At 61.2% G+C, this 17,616-nt stretch overlaps 1 protein-coding gene across 2 annotated transcripts in view; it reads left to right on the top strand.

The window, feature by feature from the left end:
* Window positions 1-3,134: 3,134 nt before the first annotated feature.
* LRPPRC (leucine rich pentatricopeptide repeat containing) overlaps window positions 3,135-17,616 on the top strand; it is a 50,657-nt gene continuing 36,175 nt past the window's right edge. Inside the window, exons 1-10 of one of the 2 annotated variants that reach the window (XM_055120666.1) lie at window positions 3,135-3,319; window positions 8,276-8,475; window positions 9,018-9,140; window positions 12,875-12,996; window positions 13,062-13,120; window positions 14,341-14,427; window positions 14,854-14,980; window positions 16,609-16,753; window positions 17,201-17,346; window positions 17,506-17,611. In XM_055120666.1, coding sequence (XP_054976641.1) covers window positions 3,183-3,319; window positions 8,276-8,475; window positions 9,018-9,140; window positions 12,875-12,996; window positions 13,062-13,120; window positions 14,341-14,427; window positions 14,854-14,980; window positions 16,609-16,753; window positions 17,201-17,346; window positions 17,506-17,611 — 1,252 coding nt within the window. In that variant the 5' untranslated portion in view covers window positions 3,135-3,182. Of the gene's footprint in view, window positions 3,320-3,481; window positions 3,521-8,275; window positions 8,476-9,017; window positions 9,141-12,874; window positions 12,997-13,061; window positions 13,121-14,340; window positions 14,428-14,853; window positions 14,981-16,608; window positions 16,754-17,200; window positions 17,347-17,505; window positions 17,612-17,616 lie in introns of those variants that run through there. The other variant, XM_055120667.1, reaches the window with a different exon arrangement.

The following is a 17,616-nucleotide window of genomic DNA, read 5'->3' as shown; positions in this document are numbered from 1 at the left end:
AAGAGAGGAGAGGGCAGGCAAGAAATGGGGTGATGCAGGCAGCAGCCTCAGCTTACCTCACCTGAGCAGAGCTCGGGGTCGAAGGTTAGGCTCTAGCGCTTTCACGTAGAAAAAGTTTGTGACTAAAACCCCAGAACTTTGCTTCAGACCAACGCACCCTAGCCCCACGGACTAGCTGCCCGCTGTCCCCAGACGCCTGCCCAGACACCCACGAAGCCCACAGACCTGGGCTGGGCAAGCAGGAGGCAGGGGGAGACAGGCCCCAGATCTTCACCTATTGAATCACCAGGAAACACAGTTACAGAGTCGTTCACGATTAGGTGTAGTCATACAGGGTTCCAACCCCCGGCCCTTCACCAGTGCACATCCCCCACCACCCCGCCTGCCGCTATGGCAGGCTCCCCCTTCTTTCTCTCTCCCCCTTTCTCCCCCCCCCCCCTTTTCGGCACTGGTTTGAACACAGTTACTGAAAGGGTATCTTGCATATCCCTTTCCCTTTCAGCAGAGTGATCATTCCCAACTGCCACTGTCACAGGGGTCCCTCCTCCGTCCTGCTCCCCCTGCCCCTTCTGTGGCAGGCTTCCCACCAGGGACTACTCGTCCTGGTCCTCGTTTCTACTGCCCGATAGAGCCGCAAATGAGTGCAAGTACTCTATGTCTGTCCCTCTCCCTGACTCAGCAGGACGCTCTGTCTGCATAGCAGCAGGTCTCGTAACTCCATCTTTTCCAGGGCTGCGGAGTGCTCCATTACGTAGATGTACCATCGTTTCTTTATCCAGTTATTCTTAGCTATGTGGGGTGTTTCCGGATTCTGGCTACTGTGAACAGTGCTGCAGTGAGTACAGGAGGGGACCCCAGCCCTGACCCGAGTCCTGCCGACGCACAGGGCATCTGGGTGGCTCTTGGGGCCCAGACACCTCCTCCTGTGGCACCGTGACACAGAGCACGGCCACCGCCACTCAGCAGGGCCCTGGCTCCGCAGAGCATACCTGGGGCCCTCAGGAGCCAAGCCGGGAACCAGAGTCCCCATGCCTGGGCCAAGAGCATCCGGCTGAAGGGGGTCTCCCCCTCCATCATGCTCCTGACTCTGGTCAGCAGCACGGCAGGCGAGAACTCCCGCTAGCCACCGTCCTCCACGCTCCTGCGGCCAGCCCCGGTGCTTCCTCTGCCTCCAGCTGGGCGTCCAGGTCTGAATTCACAGTCTCCCAGTGCTGGAGGGTCCAGGGGCTCGGACTGTGCCTCGCCTCCTACTGAGTCCAAGCCATAGCTGCCCAGTGACGTCCACTCCGCCCTGCTCCTAAGGGGCAGTGGGCAGTTGCAGCTCAGCACGGTGGCCACTCTGACTTCACCTTCAAACCCTCAGCCTCCCTCCCTCGAGTCTTGACAAGGCTCGGGCTGAGAATACCGGCCATCATTTGGACAGTCAAAGCTTCTGGCAAATGTGACATGTCCCTGCCTGGTCACTGCAGCCTGGACACGGAGAAGCTGCCCCCAGCCTTCTGTTGGCTGAGCGGGCCACTTCAGGGCACAGCCTCACCTTGTGGTCCTCAGGGAGTGAGCTCCAGGCAGGCACGCTCCCTGCCTCTCCTGGAACAGGACACAGTCCAGCACGTGGTCCTCGGTCTTCCAGACCACGTGGCCAACTGTCAGCGTGCCCCTCTGGGCTGCCTTCGCACCCGGGGCTTTTGACCCTCTCTCCCGATGCCATCTGCCAAATGGCCACCAGCGTGCTCTGGATTATCCCCCTGCGCCCAGCTATTTCCTACACCCACCGCCCCCCACCCCGCGACCCTGCACACCCGCACCGCCCTGCATCCCGACCCTGCACACCCGCACCTTGTCCCCCGCTCCGCGACCCTGTACACCTGCACCGCCCTGCACCCCGACCCTGCACACCCGCACCTTGACCGCCCCCCTCCGCTCCGTGACCCTGCACACCCGCACCTCTCCGCATTCTGCAGCCCCGCACACCCGCGCCTCCCCCGCCCCCCGCCCCTGCGCCTCCCCCGTCCCCCGCCCCCCGCCCCTGCGCCTCCCCCGTCCCCCGCCCCCCGCCCCTGCGCCTCCCCCGCCCCCCGCCCCTGCGCACCCGCGCCTCCCCCGCCCCTGCGCCTCCCCCGCCCCCCGCCCCTGCGCACCCGCGCCTCCCCCGCACCCCGCCCCTGCGCACCCGCGCCTCCCCCGCCCCCCCGCGCACCCGCGCCTCCCCCGCACCCCGAGCCTGCGCACCCCGCGACCCTGCGCACCCGCGCCTCCCCCGCACCCCGACCCTGCGCACCCGCGCCTCCCCCGCACCCCGACCCTGCGCACCCGCGCCTCCCCCGCACCCCGACCCTGCGCACCCGCGCCTCCCCCGCACCCGCGCCTCCCCCGCACCCCCCGACCCTGCGCACCCGCGCCTCCCCTGCACCCCGACCCTGCGCACCCCGCGACCCTGCGCACCCGCGCCTCCCCCGCACCCCGACCCTGCGCACCCGCGCCTCCCCCGCACCCCGACCCTGCGCACCCGCGCCTCCCCCGCACTTTGCCCCGCTGAGCTCCATCAGGTCTGTGATGGGGGAGCAAGTGATGCTCCTGACCCGAGGTTCCTCCGAGTCCTCCGAGAAGCGAGCCGGGATCCGGAAACACGTGCCCCCTGCGACTAACTGGCCGGTGCCCTGCAGGCGCGTGGACAGCGAAACAACGGCCCGGGCTGCGGGGGGACCGAGCCGAGCCACCCCGCGCAGATGGAGGGGGAGGCCGCGGCTTCCACGAGGCGCGGCCAGGAGAGGTCGGGCGGGGGCGGGGCCTCGAGGCCTCGAGGCGGGGCGGGGCCGGATCGGGGTGGGGCGTGGCGTCCAGGGGGCGGGGCGACTCTGCGGGGCGGGGCGTCATGGGAGGCGGATCGGGGCGTGGCGTGGCGGCGTGGCGTGGCGGGATCGGGGCGGGGCCTCGCGGCGGGGCCCCGCCCCGGCCCGGACACGTGCTCCCCGCGAGCTCGGGCGCTTCCGGCGTGGCCGTGCGTCGCGCGCTCCCGTCGGCCCCCGCGCCGCCCGGGCCGTACCAAGAGCGGGGGGCGGGGCGTCCGCGCGGGCCCACCGTCTCAGCGCCGCGGGGCGCGTCTCCCCCGCGAGGCCCGCGTGGTGCGCGCCGGGTCACGTGCGGCCGGTCACGTGCGGCCCGTCCTTGTGGGGGACGCGAGCATGGCTGCCCTGCTGCGCCCCGCGCGCTGGCTGCTGGCCGCCCGCCCCGCCGGGCCCGCCGCGCGCCTGCCGCTGTCGCTGCGCCTGGGATGGGGGCAGGGGCAGGGGGCCCGGGCGCGGGCCTGCCGGGCCGCCGGGTGAGCGCGGGGCTGGGGGCAGGGGCGCGGGGCAGGGATGGGGGCTGGGGGCTGGGGTGGGGGCAGGGGCAGGGGGCCCGGGCGCGGGCCTGCCGGGCCGCCGGGTGAGCGCGGGGGTGGGGGCAGGGATGGGGGCTGGGGGCTGGGATGGGGGCAGGGGCAGGGGTAGGGGGCCCGGGCGCGGGCCTGCCGGGCCGCCGGGTGAGCGCGGGGGTGGGGGCAGGGATGGGGGCAGGGGCAGGGGTAGGGGGCCCGGGCGCGGGCCTGTCGGGGCAGGGGCTCCTAGCGCTGTGCCTCGTGGGGCTCCTCTGCCCCTCGGGCCCTCCTCCCGGGAGGGCGGGGGCGGCGGGCTGCCTGTCCCCTGCTGTCCCCGTCCCCTGCGGTCCCCGCTATCTCCTGTCCCTGCTTTCCCCGTCCCCTGCTGTCCCCTGTCCCTGCTTTCCCCGTCCCCTGCTGCCCACTGTCCTCTGCTGTCTCCTGTTGTCTGCTGTCCCTGTCCCCGTCCCCTGCGGTCCCCGCTATCTCCTGTCCCTGCTTTCCCCGTCCCCTGCTGTCCCCTGTCCCTGCTTTCCCCGTCCCCTGCTGCCCACGGTCCCCTGCTATCTCCTGTTCCCTGCTGTCCCTGTCCCCGTCCCCTGCTGTCCCTGTCCCCGTCCCCTGCTGTCCCTGTCCCTGCTGGGGCGCGCGCTCCGGCGGCCGCGGTGTGTGCCCCGCGCGGGCGGCGGGTCGGATGCGGCTGGCCTGGGCACGGGCACGTGTGTGCTGGACCTGCAGCCCCAGGGTGGGTCCCAGCATCGTCCGGCTCTCCCTGGGGGCCCCCAGAGGCCGTCCCGAGCGCCCAGGCACCCGGCGGCCAGTGAGTGCGGGGTCTCGTCACTTTCCTGAGCCCCTGGGCCCCACTTGGGCCTCCTGCGGCTGAGCTGGGGGCAGGAGCCGGCGGGCCCCTGGGACACTTACAGGACATCCCTGGGTGTCCGTGGTTGAGGCAGGGACAAGTAGGGACCTCCCGGGGCTCCTGCCCGCTCTGTTTCCCATCCAGCGGCGTCCCGGGTGCGTGACTGCCGCGGGCTGAGCTGGCCGGGGACACTCCTGGGCCAGAAGCTGCTCGCTGGCTGCTGGGAGAGCGTGGAGAGTGTCTGAGGCGCTTGCTTTGGGTTTGGCAGTGCCAGGGATGGCCTGGGCCCCGTGGGGGAGCGAGTCCATGGAGCTGAACTGGCCTGCTGCCTTCCCAGCACGGCCACCGCGGCCAGCAGGGCACCCAGAGACCCTGGCCTTGCCTCCTGGAGCCCCGCGCACGGGCCTGTGTGCTGGGGAGGGTCTGGGAGCACTTTGGGCGCCCTTTGGGGGAGGAACCCAGGAGGTCGAGGCAGAGGAGTGCAGCCGCGCTTCAGGCTGGTCGGAGGTGACCGTGAGCCCCTCGGGGGAGCAGGCCTGGTCCCGGGGACTTACCGGCTGCTTGGCCGGTCTCTGCAGCTGGCCTGTAGCTGGCCCGCTTGTTGCTGGGAGCAGGGCTGCAGGGACCTGGGGTTCTCGCCCAGCTCCTGTCCACTCTGGCAGGAGCTTCCCTCCAGGCCCGGGCTGCTGCCGCGCCTCCTCCACGGGCGTCCTCTCCCGAGCTGCCCGGATGCCGCTCCTGGTGCCCACCGCCCTGGGTCCGGTGGGCAGGCGGGCTGCTTCCCCGCTGGCCTTGGGGCCTTTGTGGCTCAGGGGCTCAGTTTTGCTGCCCCGCGGGGTCAGCGCGGCAGTGCCTGGTCCCAGGACTCGCCTGTCCTCCCCGAGAGGGTCACGGTGGACGGCTCTGGCCGCAGGCCTGGGGCACGGGCCCACCCGGCTGGAGGCCTGAGGCGAGAAGATGAGCTGGAGGGTGCTGAGGTGGCTTGGCTTTGCTGGTTTGGGGGCACACCTGGTGGGGCTCAGCGCTGTTCCTGGCTCTGTGCTCGGGGACCCTGCAGGTGCCGGGGCTGGAGCCCTGGCTGGCTCTGCAGGCTGCGCCCGCTCCGCTGCCCTGTCTCTGGCCTCCTTTCTGAGCCCTGAACACGTGGATGGGATCCACTCCTGTGTCCGTGGGCCAGTGGGCGGGTGACGCCGGACCCTGGCCCTTTGCGGGCGGGAAGGGTTCCCGCAGAGCAGCACGGCGTGTCTGAGGCGTGTCTGAAGCATGTCGGCCTGCGGCCTTGCCGCCTCCCCGCGCTGTTTCACTTTCTCTCCATTTCCTGCTGGGCGTGGGCCAGTTGGGCGACACCCCGGCTCTGCGCTTTCTTACCTGAGGGTTGTTGTCTTTCCTCTCCTCCCGACCGGTGGTCCGTGGGGAGGGATCAGCGCTGACTGCCCTGTCTCTCACCCTTGTATTTGGGCCCTGGGGACTGCAGCTGAGTATGGGCCCTGCTGGGCAGCTGGAAGTGGCCCGAGGCCAGAGCACACGTGTTCTCTGGGGGCACCCCATGACCACCATCAGCAGCGCTGAGCACACAGGGCTGGAGCCCTGGCCTCACACGGCCAACCTGGTTCACCCACTGGCACTCGTAAGGTCCCCTGAGTCCTGCCAGGAGCAGCCCCTGAGCACCGAGACAGGGAGGAGTAAGCCCTGAGTGCCTCTGGGTGCGGCCTAGAAAACAAAAAGATGAACACACAGAAGCTTACTGAAGGAAGTATTGGTTGGCCAGGAAAAAACCAGGCTTGGGGTAAGCTGGCAGTGCCCGGGCCTGTGTCTGCACCGTCGGGACCCCGCACTGGGGGCAGGTGGGGCTGGGCTGTCTTCCTCCGAAGAGTCCTGATGAGAACACCATTAACGTCCGAGTTTGCAGGGGAAGGATGCCTGGGTCACGGTCTGGACGCATGTGTGAAGGGCCTTCTCCGTGCTTTGGTGTGGCTGCCCGCGTGGGCCCTGTCAGCACACAGGACTGGAAGCCCTTTCTGCTGAGGTGTGTCCTGCGCCCAGTGTAGGGTGCTGGAGAAACAGGGTCTGCGTGTCGCCCGAGTGCTGTGCAGTGACGTGGTTCTGCAGGGGCGTGCGTGTCCCGGCCGCTGGGTCTGTGCGGGTGGTCTGGGCTGCCCCCCCCCCCACACACACTGCTCTCTGGCCTCAGGATACGCTGGCCAGTAGCCCCCTTCTGCGGGAGCGTAACTTTTTCTTTTTTTGCTTTTTGGGTCACACAGGCGATGCACAGGGGTTACTCCTGGCTCTACACTCAGGAGTTACACCTGGTGGTGCTCAGGGGACATACGAGATGCTGGGAGTTGAATCCTGGTTGGCCGCATGCGAGGCAAACACGTAATGCGCTGTGCTATTGCTCCAGCCCTGCGTGACTTGGGTTTGATGTCACCCTTTAAAATGCGATTTTAGCCGACAACTTATTTTCTGGTCCTTCGATTCCTCAGGGTTAATCCGAAAGTTTCTGTGTTAATCGATTTTGTTGTTGAGCAACAGTGCTCGCGCCCCTGGCTGACCCGCTGTTCTGGTGGTTGGAGTCAGCGTTTGCTCTACTGCGAAGGGCAGTACTTGTCCAGCAGCTGTACTGGGAGTGGAAAAGTAGAGAAAACCTTCGGAAATACAGGATAACAATGTGGAGTTTTTCCCGCGGCTTAATTAACTTGATTCATTTAACTCGGCCTGTGATCCGTCTACACTGCCGACCTGGACCGTCTGTGCTGTCCTGAGAGTTTGCACAGTCGCGTCCTTGGTTGGTGATGGCGGCTGATGGTCCAGGCTCCGACCCCAGCGGGGGTTTCCTGGTCAGCGAGGTAGCGGGGGAATCTGATGTCCGTGTTTGGTTTGTAGCATGTTTAGTTCTGCAGCAGGAGGAGCAGACGCCCCCGGGACACACTTGATCTGTGCCTGAGGCTGTGGAAAGTTTCAAGTATGATGGGGGGTTGGCTCTGCGAGCGTGCGGGTGGGGTGGGGTGGGGAGGGTCGTTTGCTGTCGCACAGGCTCTGCATGCCTAGGCCTGGCCCCACCCCTGGCACCGCGTGGTTCCAGAGTTCACTCTCGGGAGAGCTGAGTGGTCCCGACGGGCGGGGACCCGAAAGAGGGCAGCGGGCAGGCGCTTGCCTCGCATGTGGCTGGCCCGGGTCTGATCCCCCGCACTCCATTGTACCCCCAAGTATCGCCAGGTATAGCCCCCAACAAACACGGGTTTCCAGCCTACGAGTAAACGCTGGGATTGAGCCCAGTGGGGCGCACGCACGGCCAGCACCTTCCCCGCTGTGCTGTCTCGGGCCCTGGAAAGGTTTTTGCCAAGTGATTATTGTAAACCAAACAAAAACTATATAATTTGATGGGTTTTTTTTCTGTTCATATCCGGTGTTGCTTGGGATACTCCTGGCTCTGCGCTCCGGGATTATTCCTGGTGGTGCTTGGGGACCGTGTGGGACACTGGGGACTGAACCCGGGTCGGCCGTGTGCAAAGCAAACGCCACCCCCCCTGTGCTATCACTCCAGCCCCAACTCTATAATTTTAACTTGAGCCTTGGTCTTTTGGGGGGGCAGGGGTTGCACCAGGCAGTGCTCCTGGCTCTGCACTCAGAGGTCACTCCTGGTGTGCTGTGGCCCTTGTGGGAATGTGGGGATCGAGCCTGGGTCTGCTGCGTGCAAGGCAAGTGCTCTGCCCTGTGGACTATCACTCCAGCCCTGAGCCTTTTAAAAGTCAGATGTAGAAATGTTTGGGGGTGGCGTTCAGATTTTCACATGTATTTTAGGCGTCTTGAAAGGTTTGCAGCCCTGAAGGTGTGCTGTCTGGTGACTGGCCGGATCTTGCTTAAGCGGAATCGGAGGCTCCCTCGGGCAGGAGTCGGGGGAGGGCCTGGTGGTCGGGCAGCTGTCCGAAGCCCCACTGCCCGGCGTGTACTCGGAGCCCCCTGAGACACCTCAGGCCTTGCTGCCATGTGGTGGGCGCCTGTGGGTTGTGCCGGGAGAGGCCGCACGGGGGCCGCCCACTCACGGCCGCGTGCCCCTCCAGGGCGCTGCACACTCACGCCCGGCTCGGAGCCCTCGCTGCGGAGAGGAAGCGCCTGCCTCAGGAGGAGCCGGCCAGGCTGCCCCGGAGGCCGGCCGGCCAGCTCGATTGGGCGCTCATGAGGCTCGACAACTCCGTCCGGAGAACTGGCCGCATCCCCAGGTCTCTCCTGCAGAAGGTCTTCAGCAGCACCTGCAGGGCGGGTAGGTCCCTGCAGCGGGGCGGGGCGCGGGGCTGATCCCTGCTCCTCACACCCCGGGCCCAGTGAAGTGAAGCCTTTCCCCTGGGATTTGCAACCTGCTTGGGGCACGCGGTGGTCTTGGGCTCCCCACTGCCCCCGCGGGCCGTGCGCCTCAGGGCGAGCGTCCGTCACTCCCCGTTTGCTGGGACTAGTACCACAGTTAGTTTGGTTTTAGAGCATCTTCATCCCTCCAGCCTGAACCCTCCGTCCTCACAGCCTGAGGCGCCCCTGCAGTAGCCTGGAGAGGTCTGGGGAGGGGGCGGAGGAAGTCTCAGGTGCCAGGGCTCGACTCAGAGCGGGTGCTGTAGGAGCTGGGTTCTCCTCGTCTGCCCGGAGAGAGGAACAGGGGGCCCTAGGGCTGGGCTGGGCTGGGCTTTCCTGGCTTTTGGCCCTGCGTGACTGTCTTGGGCTCTTTCCTGCGGGGGCTGGCAGTGCCCTGCAGGTGCGAGTCTGTGTCTGTCGGGTCCTGGTGCTGTGTTCAGTGCTCTGTTGCCTTTCTTCAAGGGACCCCCGGGGGCAGCCAGGTGCTGCTTCTCCTGCGCAGCTGTGGCTCGCTCCTGCCGGAACTGCAGCTCTCCGAGAGGACGGCGCTCGCCCACAAGATCTGGGACAAGCTCAAGGAGTTGGGTATGTGTGCGGCCCGCTCACCGGGGTGCTGACAGTCTCTGTGATCTGGTTTACTTGGTGAATCACAGTGACATCTAGGGGTAGCAAGAGTAGAATCGCTCTTGACAGTAGGTGTTACTTCAGCCGCGCGAGACAAAGCTGGGCCCTCCCACGCTACGCGGGCTCCTGTCCGTGGAGGACAGGGTCGGGGCAGTGGGGCCTCGGCCGTCGCTGTCCGTGAGTCCCTGGGTGCAGTGGTGAACTGTCGGATTCTGAGCAAGTTTGACTGGCGTTGCTGCGCTTCGTTTTGAGCTGTGTGAGCACAGCACTTTAGAAATTATTTTTTCTTTTAATATAGAAGACCGTTTGATAGCCTGGCGTTCACGCCTGGCCCTGGAGCAGCTTTTGGAGCTCAGAGAGTGTGTGGTGGGTGCCCCACTTGCCCTGCACTTGCCAGCCCTGGTTTTGTCCCCGTCCTGGGCTTCATCCCCAGCACCGCATATGGTCCCCCGAGACCCTCTGGGAGTGAGCCCTGAGCCCAGAGCAGTGAATAAGCCCCGAGCACCACCGGGTGTGACCCAGAAATACCTTCTCCCCCCAAACCAAAACAAAACCAAAAACACCAGGAAGCAGCAGGAAGTTCATTTCAATTCTTACCCGCAAGCTCTGCACTGGACAAATAGTACTTCCAAAAACATTTAATAGACAAACCTAGAAATTTTTTTTTCTTTCTGTTTTTGGACCACACCCAGCGATGCTCAGGGGTTACTCCTGGCTCTGCACTCAGGAATTTTATTTTATTTTATTTTTTTTGGTTTTGGGGTCACTCCTGGCTCATGCACTCAGGAATCACCCCTGGCGGTGCTCAGGGGACCATATGGGATGTTGGGATTTGAACCCAGGTCGGCCGCGTGCAAGGCAAATGCCCTACCCGCTGTGCTATCGCTCCAGCCCCCTGCACTCAGGAATTACTCGGGAGCTTGGGGGTACCATCAGGGATGCCGGGGATTGAAGCTGGGTTAACCACATGCAAGGCAAGTGCTCTACCCACTGTACTATCTTCCAGCCCTAAACTCGAAAATTAAAAGCAACTTAGCATTTAGTGTTAGTAGAGCAAACACTAGACTTCTATTAAATGTTTTTGGAAGTACTATTTGTCCAGTGCAGAGCTTGCGGGTAAGAATTGAAATGAACTTCCTGCTGCTATTATCTATTCACGATCTTAATAATCTGCATTTTTGGATATATTTTGTAAATCTGAAAAATTCAGTAACAAATGGAAGGATCTCTTTTTTTTAATAAATACCAGTTTAAAGCCAGTGAGTAGCACATATGGCAGAGAACTGCACACACACTGGAACGTTGGAAGTCATCGCTGCTGTGTCTCGTGGTGCTGGAGATCGGGGCACCGTGCAGGGCCTTCACGTGCCATGAGCCCAGCCCCAAGAATGGTGAATTTTAGCTGAGATGAGTATTTACCTCTGAGATACCAAAATACTCAGCTCCGGAAATCGGGTGGATGTATTTAATAATCAACAGTCTGTAATTTTCTCTTGTTGTAATATAAAATGGATTAAGTGGATCTTAGTTGGAGATGTGTCTTATACATAAGCACGTGCTTTTTAAGTGCAAGCGTATAAAATCTCCAGGTTTCTCTTTGCAGAAACGTGTGGGCCTTAACTGAAAAATACTAAGATTACAGCAGGCTCACCTCAGCGGGGAGTCAATAAATTACCTGAGTTTTCCATTTTTCCGTAATTAATTTTTTGAGTTCAGGTTTTAGGGTGTTTTTAAAGATAGTGATGTTGGGTTTCAGAACATACAACAGGGCAGAGGTAAAGCTGCAGAGTTGGCCAGAGAAGCCGGGACTTGTCGTGGGACACATCGCACAGGCCCCGAGCTGGGAGTTGCCGCCCACCGGCTTGCACAGCCGCTCCAGACGCGCCCGCCTGCGCCGGGCAGATGCGTCCAGGCCCACAGAGGGTTCCGGGTGGGCGAGGCCAGCAGCCCTGCCAGGCGAGGGTCGCCTTCTCGTGGTCAAGTACGAGTCTCGGCTTATGTCCCGGAACTCGGAGTTTAACATTAAACTCGGTTTAAATGTGATTAAATTGAGCGTTTTGACATTTTAATTCGTGTTACAAAAAAAATTTCTAGGGGCTGGAGCAATAGCACAGCGGGTAGGGCGTTTGCCTTTCACGCGGCCGACCCGGGTTCGATTCCCAGCATCCCATATGGTCCCCTGAGCACCGCTAGGAGTCATTCCTGAGTGCAGAGCCAGGAGTAACCCCTGTGCATCGCCAGGTGTGACCCAAAAAGCAAAAAAAAAAAAAAATTTCTAGTATTAAAAAAGCCCAAAAGACAGTCAGCAATTCTGAAATTTTCTCTTCTCTTTGTGAAGACATGACCCAGGAAATTAAACTAACATCAGTTTAAAAGGTTCGTGGAATTTCACAAAGCCACTTTGTTGCCACAGTGGCAGAAACAAAGTGAAGAAGTCCAGTGCCGCCTGCAGGCGTGCGGAGTGGGGGCCTGTCTCCGGTGTATGGGGGGACAGTCGCCTGCAGGCGTGCGGAGTGGGGGCCTGTCTCCGTGTATGGGGGGACAGTCGCCTGCAGGCGTGCGGAGTGGGGGGCCTGTCTCCGGTGTATGGGGGGACAGTCGCCTGCAGGCGTGCGGAGTGGGGGCCTGTCTCCGGTGTATGGGGGGACAGTCGCCTGCAGGCGTGCGGAGTGGGGGCCTGTCTCCGGTGTGTGGGGGGACAGTCGCCTGCAGGCGTGCGGAGTGGGGGCCTGTCTCCGGTGTATGGGGGGACAGTCGCCTGCAGGCGTGCGGAGTGGGGGCCTGTCTCCGGTGTATGGGGGGACAGTCGCCTGCAGGCGTGCGGAGTGGGGGCCTGTCTCCGGTGTGTGGGGGGACAGTCGCCTGCAGGCGTGCGGAGTGGGGGCCTGTCTCCGGTGTATGGGGGGGACAGTCGCCTGCAGGTGTGCGGAGTGGGGGCCTGTCTCCGGTGTGTGGGGGACAGTCGCCTGCAGGCGTGCGGAGTGGGGGCCTGTCTCCGGTGTGTGGGGGACAGTCGCCTGCAGGTGTGCGGAGTGGAGGCCTGTCTCCGTGTATGGGGGGGACAGTCGCCGGGCGTGCACAGTTCCTCACTCCAGCCGCCCAGACTCGATGTCTTTGTGCAGTCAGAGGAAATTACTTTTCCAGAAAGTATTTTTTTCTAGTGGAGATGTTCCTCACTTGAGCCCCCTCTGGCGGCTTCCTGAAGGACGTCTGCAGACACCCGGTTTGCTGTCGCCTTTGTGCAGCCCCGTCAGGCCCTTGCCTGGGCCCGGGCCCGTCAGAGTTGGATGTGGTGTTTCATGGGCAAGTGGCCCCCGAGTCCAGATCTTGGCCTTGGGCGGGCGGGCGGGTTCCCCCTGCGGTAGGGGAGCCACCGGCCACTAACGATGCTGCACCGTCTGATGATGAGAACGAGCGAGCGGGTTAGCTCTGTGGGAGAACTGAAGCACGTGCTGGGGGCGGGGAGGCCACGAGGACGCGGGCAAGTGGGTCTGGGGCGCTCGGCAGTGAGCAGCTTCGTGCGTCCACCTGCTGCGTCTCGACGCCCCTGTGTGCGCGGGGCTGTGGCCGGGGCTGCTCGAAGGCCCATGGGGCGGTTCTGCCTCCGGGTGCTGAGTGGCCTCGGTGAGCTGAGGTGCGCTTGGCTGTGGCTAGGCCCGGAGCTGAGTAGTCCTCGCCTGTTTGCTGTCCCGCAGGTGCTGTGTATGACGTGAGCCACTACAACGCCCTGCTGAAAGTCTACCTGCAGAACGAGCACAGGTTCTCGCCGACCGACTTCCTGGCCCAGATGGAGAAAGCCAACGTGCAGCCCAACCGGGTAGGTGGTGTTGCGCACGGCTGCCCGGGGCGCCTCCCAGGCCTGACCCGCCCTTCCCTTGACAGGTCACGTACCAGAGGCTGATCGCTGCCTACTGCCATGCCGGGGACATCCAGGGCGCCAGGTAGGCCTCGGGCACCAGCCGCGTCTCGCTTCCCTGGGGGTTCCCGGGGAAGGCCCAGACGAGGCGGGACAGCAGGCAGGGAGGGGGAAGGGGCTGTGTTAACTGCACTGGAGCACTGTCCTCCCATTGCTCATCGATTGGCTCGAGCGGGCACCAGTAACTTCTCCATTGTGAGACTTGTTACTGTTTTTGGCTTATTGAATACGCCACGGGGAGCTTGCCAGGCTCTGCTGTGCGGGTGGGGTACTCTCAGTAGCTTGCCGGGCTCTCCGAGAGGGACAGAGGAATCGAACCCGGTCGTCTGCGTGCAAGGCAGACACTCTACCCACTGTGCTATCCGGCAGAGAATTCAAACTGTCGTATTAAAATTGAGATGTTAAGGTTCTTTACTATTTATTTCCCAGAGGAATTATTCATAGCCTCTAAACTATTTGTTTGTAAAAATGTAGTTTTCTCCATCTCACTAGTTTGTATAAAATCAGTTACATTTTTCTGCTTGTGTAAAATTCTTTATTTTTTATTTTTATTTTTTTTTATTTATTTACTTTTTTTTGCTTTTTGGGTCACACCTGGCGATGCACAGGGGTTACTCCTGGCTCTGCACTCAGGAATTACCCCTGGCAGTGCTCAGGGGACCATATGGGATGCTGGGATTCGAACCCGGGTTGGCCGCGTGCAAGGCAAACGCCCCACCCGCTGTGCTATCACTCCAGCCCCAATTCTTTATTTTTTATTTTTGTTTTTCGGCCACGAACAGAAATGCTCAGGGGTTATCCTGACTCTGCATTCAGGAATCACTCCTGGTGGTGCTCAGGGGACCATACGAAGTGCCGGGGATCAAACCTGGCTCAGCCGTGTGCAAGACGAGGGCCCTCCCTGCTGCACTCTCTCTGGCCCTGTGTAAAATTCTGTCTTTGAGTGGAGAGTTTAAGCAATTAGGGATATGTTGAAATGCTTGATCATATTTTCACTGAACGGATCTTAGTGAACTTGATTTTCACTCTAATTTTGGAGGTGGGGCTGTTTGGGCCACAGCTGGGGTGCAGCTCAGGCCTCCTGCCCGGAAGGGCAGTTCCTAGCCTTTGATCTGACCCTCAGGCCCAGAACGACGCTTTCCAAAGTGGGCAGTGCAGTATGAAACTGCGAATCACCTTGGAGAGGGCCGAGGTTTCCTGGGCTCTGTTCTCGTGATGCCTGACGAGGCGCGTCTCTCCCTGCAGCACCGTTCTGGGCTTCATGAAGACGAAGGATCTTCCGGTCACGGAGGCCGTGTTCAGCGCCCTTGTCACGGGCCATGCCCGAGCTGGGTAAGGCCCTGGGGGTTGGTGGCACAGGAGTCATGGAAGTCACGGGGCAGATTCTGAAGCCATCTTTGCCCGTCAAAATGAGTCGAGTGAGGTAGTGCATGCCCTGTACAGGACCCTACTTCTCAGCAGCCGGCACGGCTGGTGGTGGTCACTGAGGCCGTTGGCGGCTGGGGCCCAGGCAGAGTGTCCGCCCTGAGGAATGATTTGCTAAAAGATACTCTTCCACAACAGGTAAATTAGTGAGAAAATGCAGGTTATTTTGCTGCAAAACTTGGATTCTTTCGTAGAAGATAATTTTATTTCAAGAGCCTGTGATCAATTCCATGCGTGTTTGCCCCTTTCTGATGCTGTGCTGCCCGAAGACACAGGTCAGGGGCCTTGGACACGCTTAGCCATTTGTTTTCTTCCCTTTGAATTAATTCACAGGGACATGGAAAATGCAGAGAACATTTTCTCCGTGATGAGAGAGGCGGGGATTGAGCCGGGGCCAGACACGTACCTGGCTTTGCTGAGTGCCTACGCAGAGAAGGGCGACATCGACCGGGTGAAGCAGGTGCGACTCCCCCGGAGAGGGGCCCCTGGCAGGAGCGAGGGTGTCTTTTGTTTGTGACGGCACGTTTTGGGATAACATCAGCTTGTCCTTTCTCCCTTGCCACAGGGAACTTGGTTTATCAGGTCACGCCTGCTCCTGAGGGCTCCCATTCCTGTGTTATCTGTAACCTCTGATCCCCTATCGGTTAATCACCTGTATCCCAAATCAGACCCTACTCTTGTAAGGCCAGATCCTTCTAAGGACTGGATTTTGTATTTATCAGTGAAATACTGCTTTTCTCTTTCCCTGTGTTCTCTGCATAGTTTACTTTGAAGCAATGTCCTTTTTGTATAGACAGAGGAAGACAGCTGATGCTATGCTTTTGTGACTTGGAGTTAATTGGTTCCAAATATATTTACTCCTGGGCATCTGTCATATTTACTTGACTTAAGTCTCAGTTGCCCTTGGTTCCTAGTACCCCAAAAGCAGCATCCCAACAAAGGGACTGGATGAACCCAGGGCAAGCTATGAGCTACCCTGGCATCAAAATGGGACAGGCCAAGTGCCATAAAACTATAGTAAGTTAAGAGCATGGTGGTGGACAAATTCTGTCATGACCCAAAATGACTGGACAAGGACCCTGCAGGGATTAGGAAGGACTAATCTGGCCTGAGGACTGTAGTCTGTGATCTATAGCGAGATGTCCCCAGGAGAGCCACTGTATAAGCTTAATATATCTCTTACTGCTCCATACAAATGACTAGGAAGATTGCTAGAAAGATTACTAAGAAGTAAATTTAAGACGGCTGTTTATGGCCTAAGGAAAGGAGAAGTATGTCCTTAGATAAAAACACGCCCTTGAGCAGATCTCCTAGCAGGAGGAGATCTTTTTCTTTCTTTTTTTTTTTTTTCTTTTTGGGTCACACCCAGTGATGCTCAGGGGTCACTCCTGGTTTTGCACTCAGGAATTACCCCTGGCTGTGCTCAGCGGACCATATGGGATGCTGGGAATCGAACCCAGGTCGGCCTTGCGTGCAAGGCAAACACCCTGCCCGCTCCCGCTGTGCTATCGTTCCAGCCCCGAGGAGGAGATCTTTTTCTTAGAAGAGCTTCCCTGGAAGAAGGGAAGGACATACCTTGATGGTGCTACCTGGCCCAGTGGAGTCGCTACCCCCAGCCCTTGGAGGTCGGGCTCTAGACCAGGGCTGCAAGACTGGGCTCAGGGAAGAGTAGCATGAGGGGCAGCGTGAGACCGAAGGGGGGCTCAGACGGGGACAGGCGCGCAGGAGAATGAAGTGAACCGCAGCTGATCACAGCCAGCCTGGCGGCCTGTTCCCTCCTTCATGCGACTTGGCGGCGGCTGCAGGCCGGGGTGGGGAAGTGGCTCGTGGCCTTGGATGTACGTGGCAAGCGAGTGCACAGTTACTGCATACACAGTGCATCTTGTGTGCAGAAGGGCTGGAGGAGATTTTGTTCGACTTTGGTACGATGTGGCAGTTAACTGTTGGAACTTTTGTGTTTTACAAGAGAAATCCTCGATGTCCAGGTGGTTTACCGTCCTGACTGTAAAGTCTTGGTATTGTGATGTATTTTGCATCAGTGAAGATGTTCCTTCCGCTTTCTAACTTGTTCTGTTTCTGACACCGTAGACCCTGGAGAAAGTGGAGAAATCTGACCTTTACCTCATGGACCGCGACTTACTGCAGCTGATCTTCAGCTTCAGCAAAGCTGGTCACCCGCAGCACGTCTCCGAGATCCTGAGCAGGATCACCTACGAGAGAAGATACATTCCAGGTAGTGGAGCAGCTTCTGCCGTCTAGGAATAGGGATGGCTGTGGGGGCAGTGGGGCGGGGGGCTGTGGTCAGGGCCCTGGGGGGCTGCGGAGGTCGGGGCGTGGGTCTCTGGGTGCAGGTGGCCCCTCGGGGGTGCTGAGGGAGCCGGGAACCTGAGGGTCAGCGTGAGGACTTGTGGTGGCGGGGGTGCCCTGTGGCCACGGTGCAGGCAGTGAGCCGAGGACCGGGCCCTTGGCCGGAGCTGAGCCTGGCTGCTTCCTCTCCCCAGCCGCCCGGCCTCCTCAGGTCTTTGCTTTCAAGCGTTGCCCCCCGTGCTGGGTGAAGTGCTCTGCCGTTCTTCGTGCAGGGCCTCTCGGGGTTTCCGTCCGTGGGTTTGCCACTGTGTTGCAGTGTGGAATATTCTCCCCGTTCCGTTCACTAGTGAGCCTGTCTTCGTTCCCTCCCCAGACGTGATGAACCTCATCCTGCTGTTAGTCACCGAGAAGATGGAAGACACGGCGCTGGAGGTGCTGCTGGCCTGCCCCGTCTCCAGGGAGGACAGCGGGAGCGACTTCGGCAGCTTCTTCCTCCGGCACTGTGTGGCCGTGGACACGGTATCCCTCCCTCTGCCTCTGCGGATGGTGCCAGGCGGTGGGGCGACACTCAGGTCACGGGCGCGAGTTTCAGTGCTGAGATCTTGGAGCGGAAAGAGGATGAAGGGCAGGGTGGCGGGCGGGCCCCTGCGGGCAGGTGATGGGGACCCTTTGCTGCAGCCTGCAGAGAAGCTGCGGGACTACTGCCGGAAGCTGAAGGAGGCCCGGATGCACACCTCGGCCCTGCAGTTCACGCTGTACTGCGCGCTGGCCGCCAACAAGCTCGGTACG

This window comes from Sorex araneus, chromosome X, assembly GCF_027595985.1.
Source record: "Sorex araneus isolate mSorAra2 chromosome X, mSorAra2.pri, whole genome shotgun sequence".
NCBI lineage: Eukaryota > Metazoa > Chordata > Mammalia > Eulipotyphla > Soricidae > Sorex > Sorex araneus.
The sequence above is the reverse complement of the archived record's forward strand: the minus strand, read 5'-3'. Positions and strand labels throughout refer to the sequence as shown.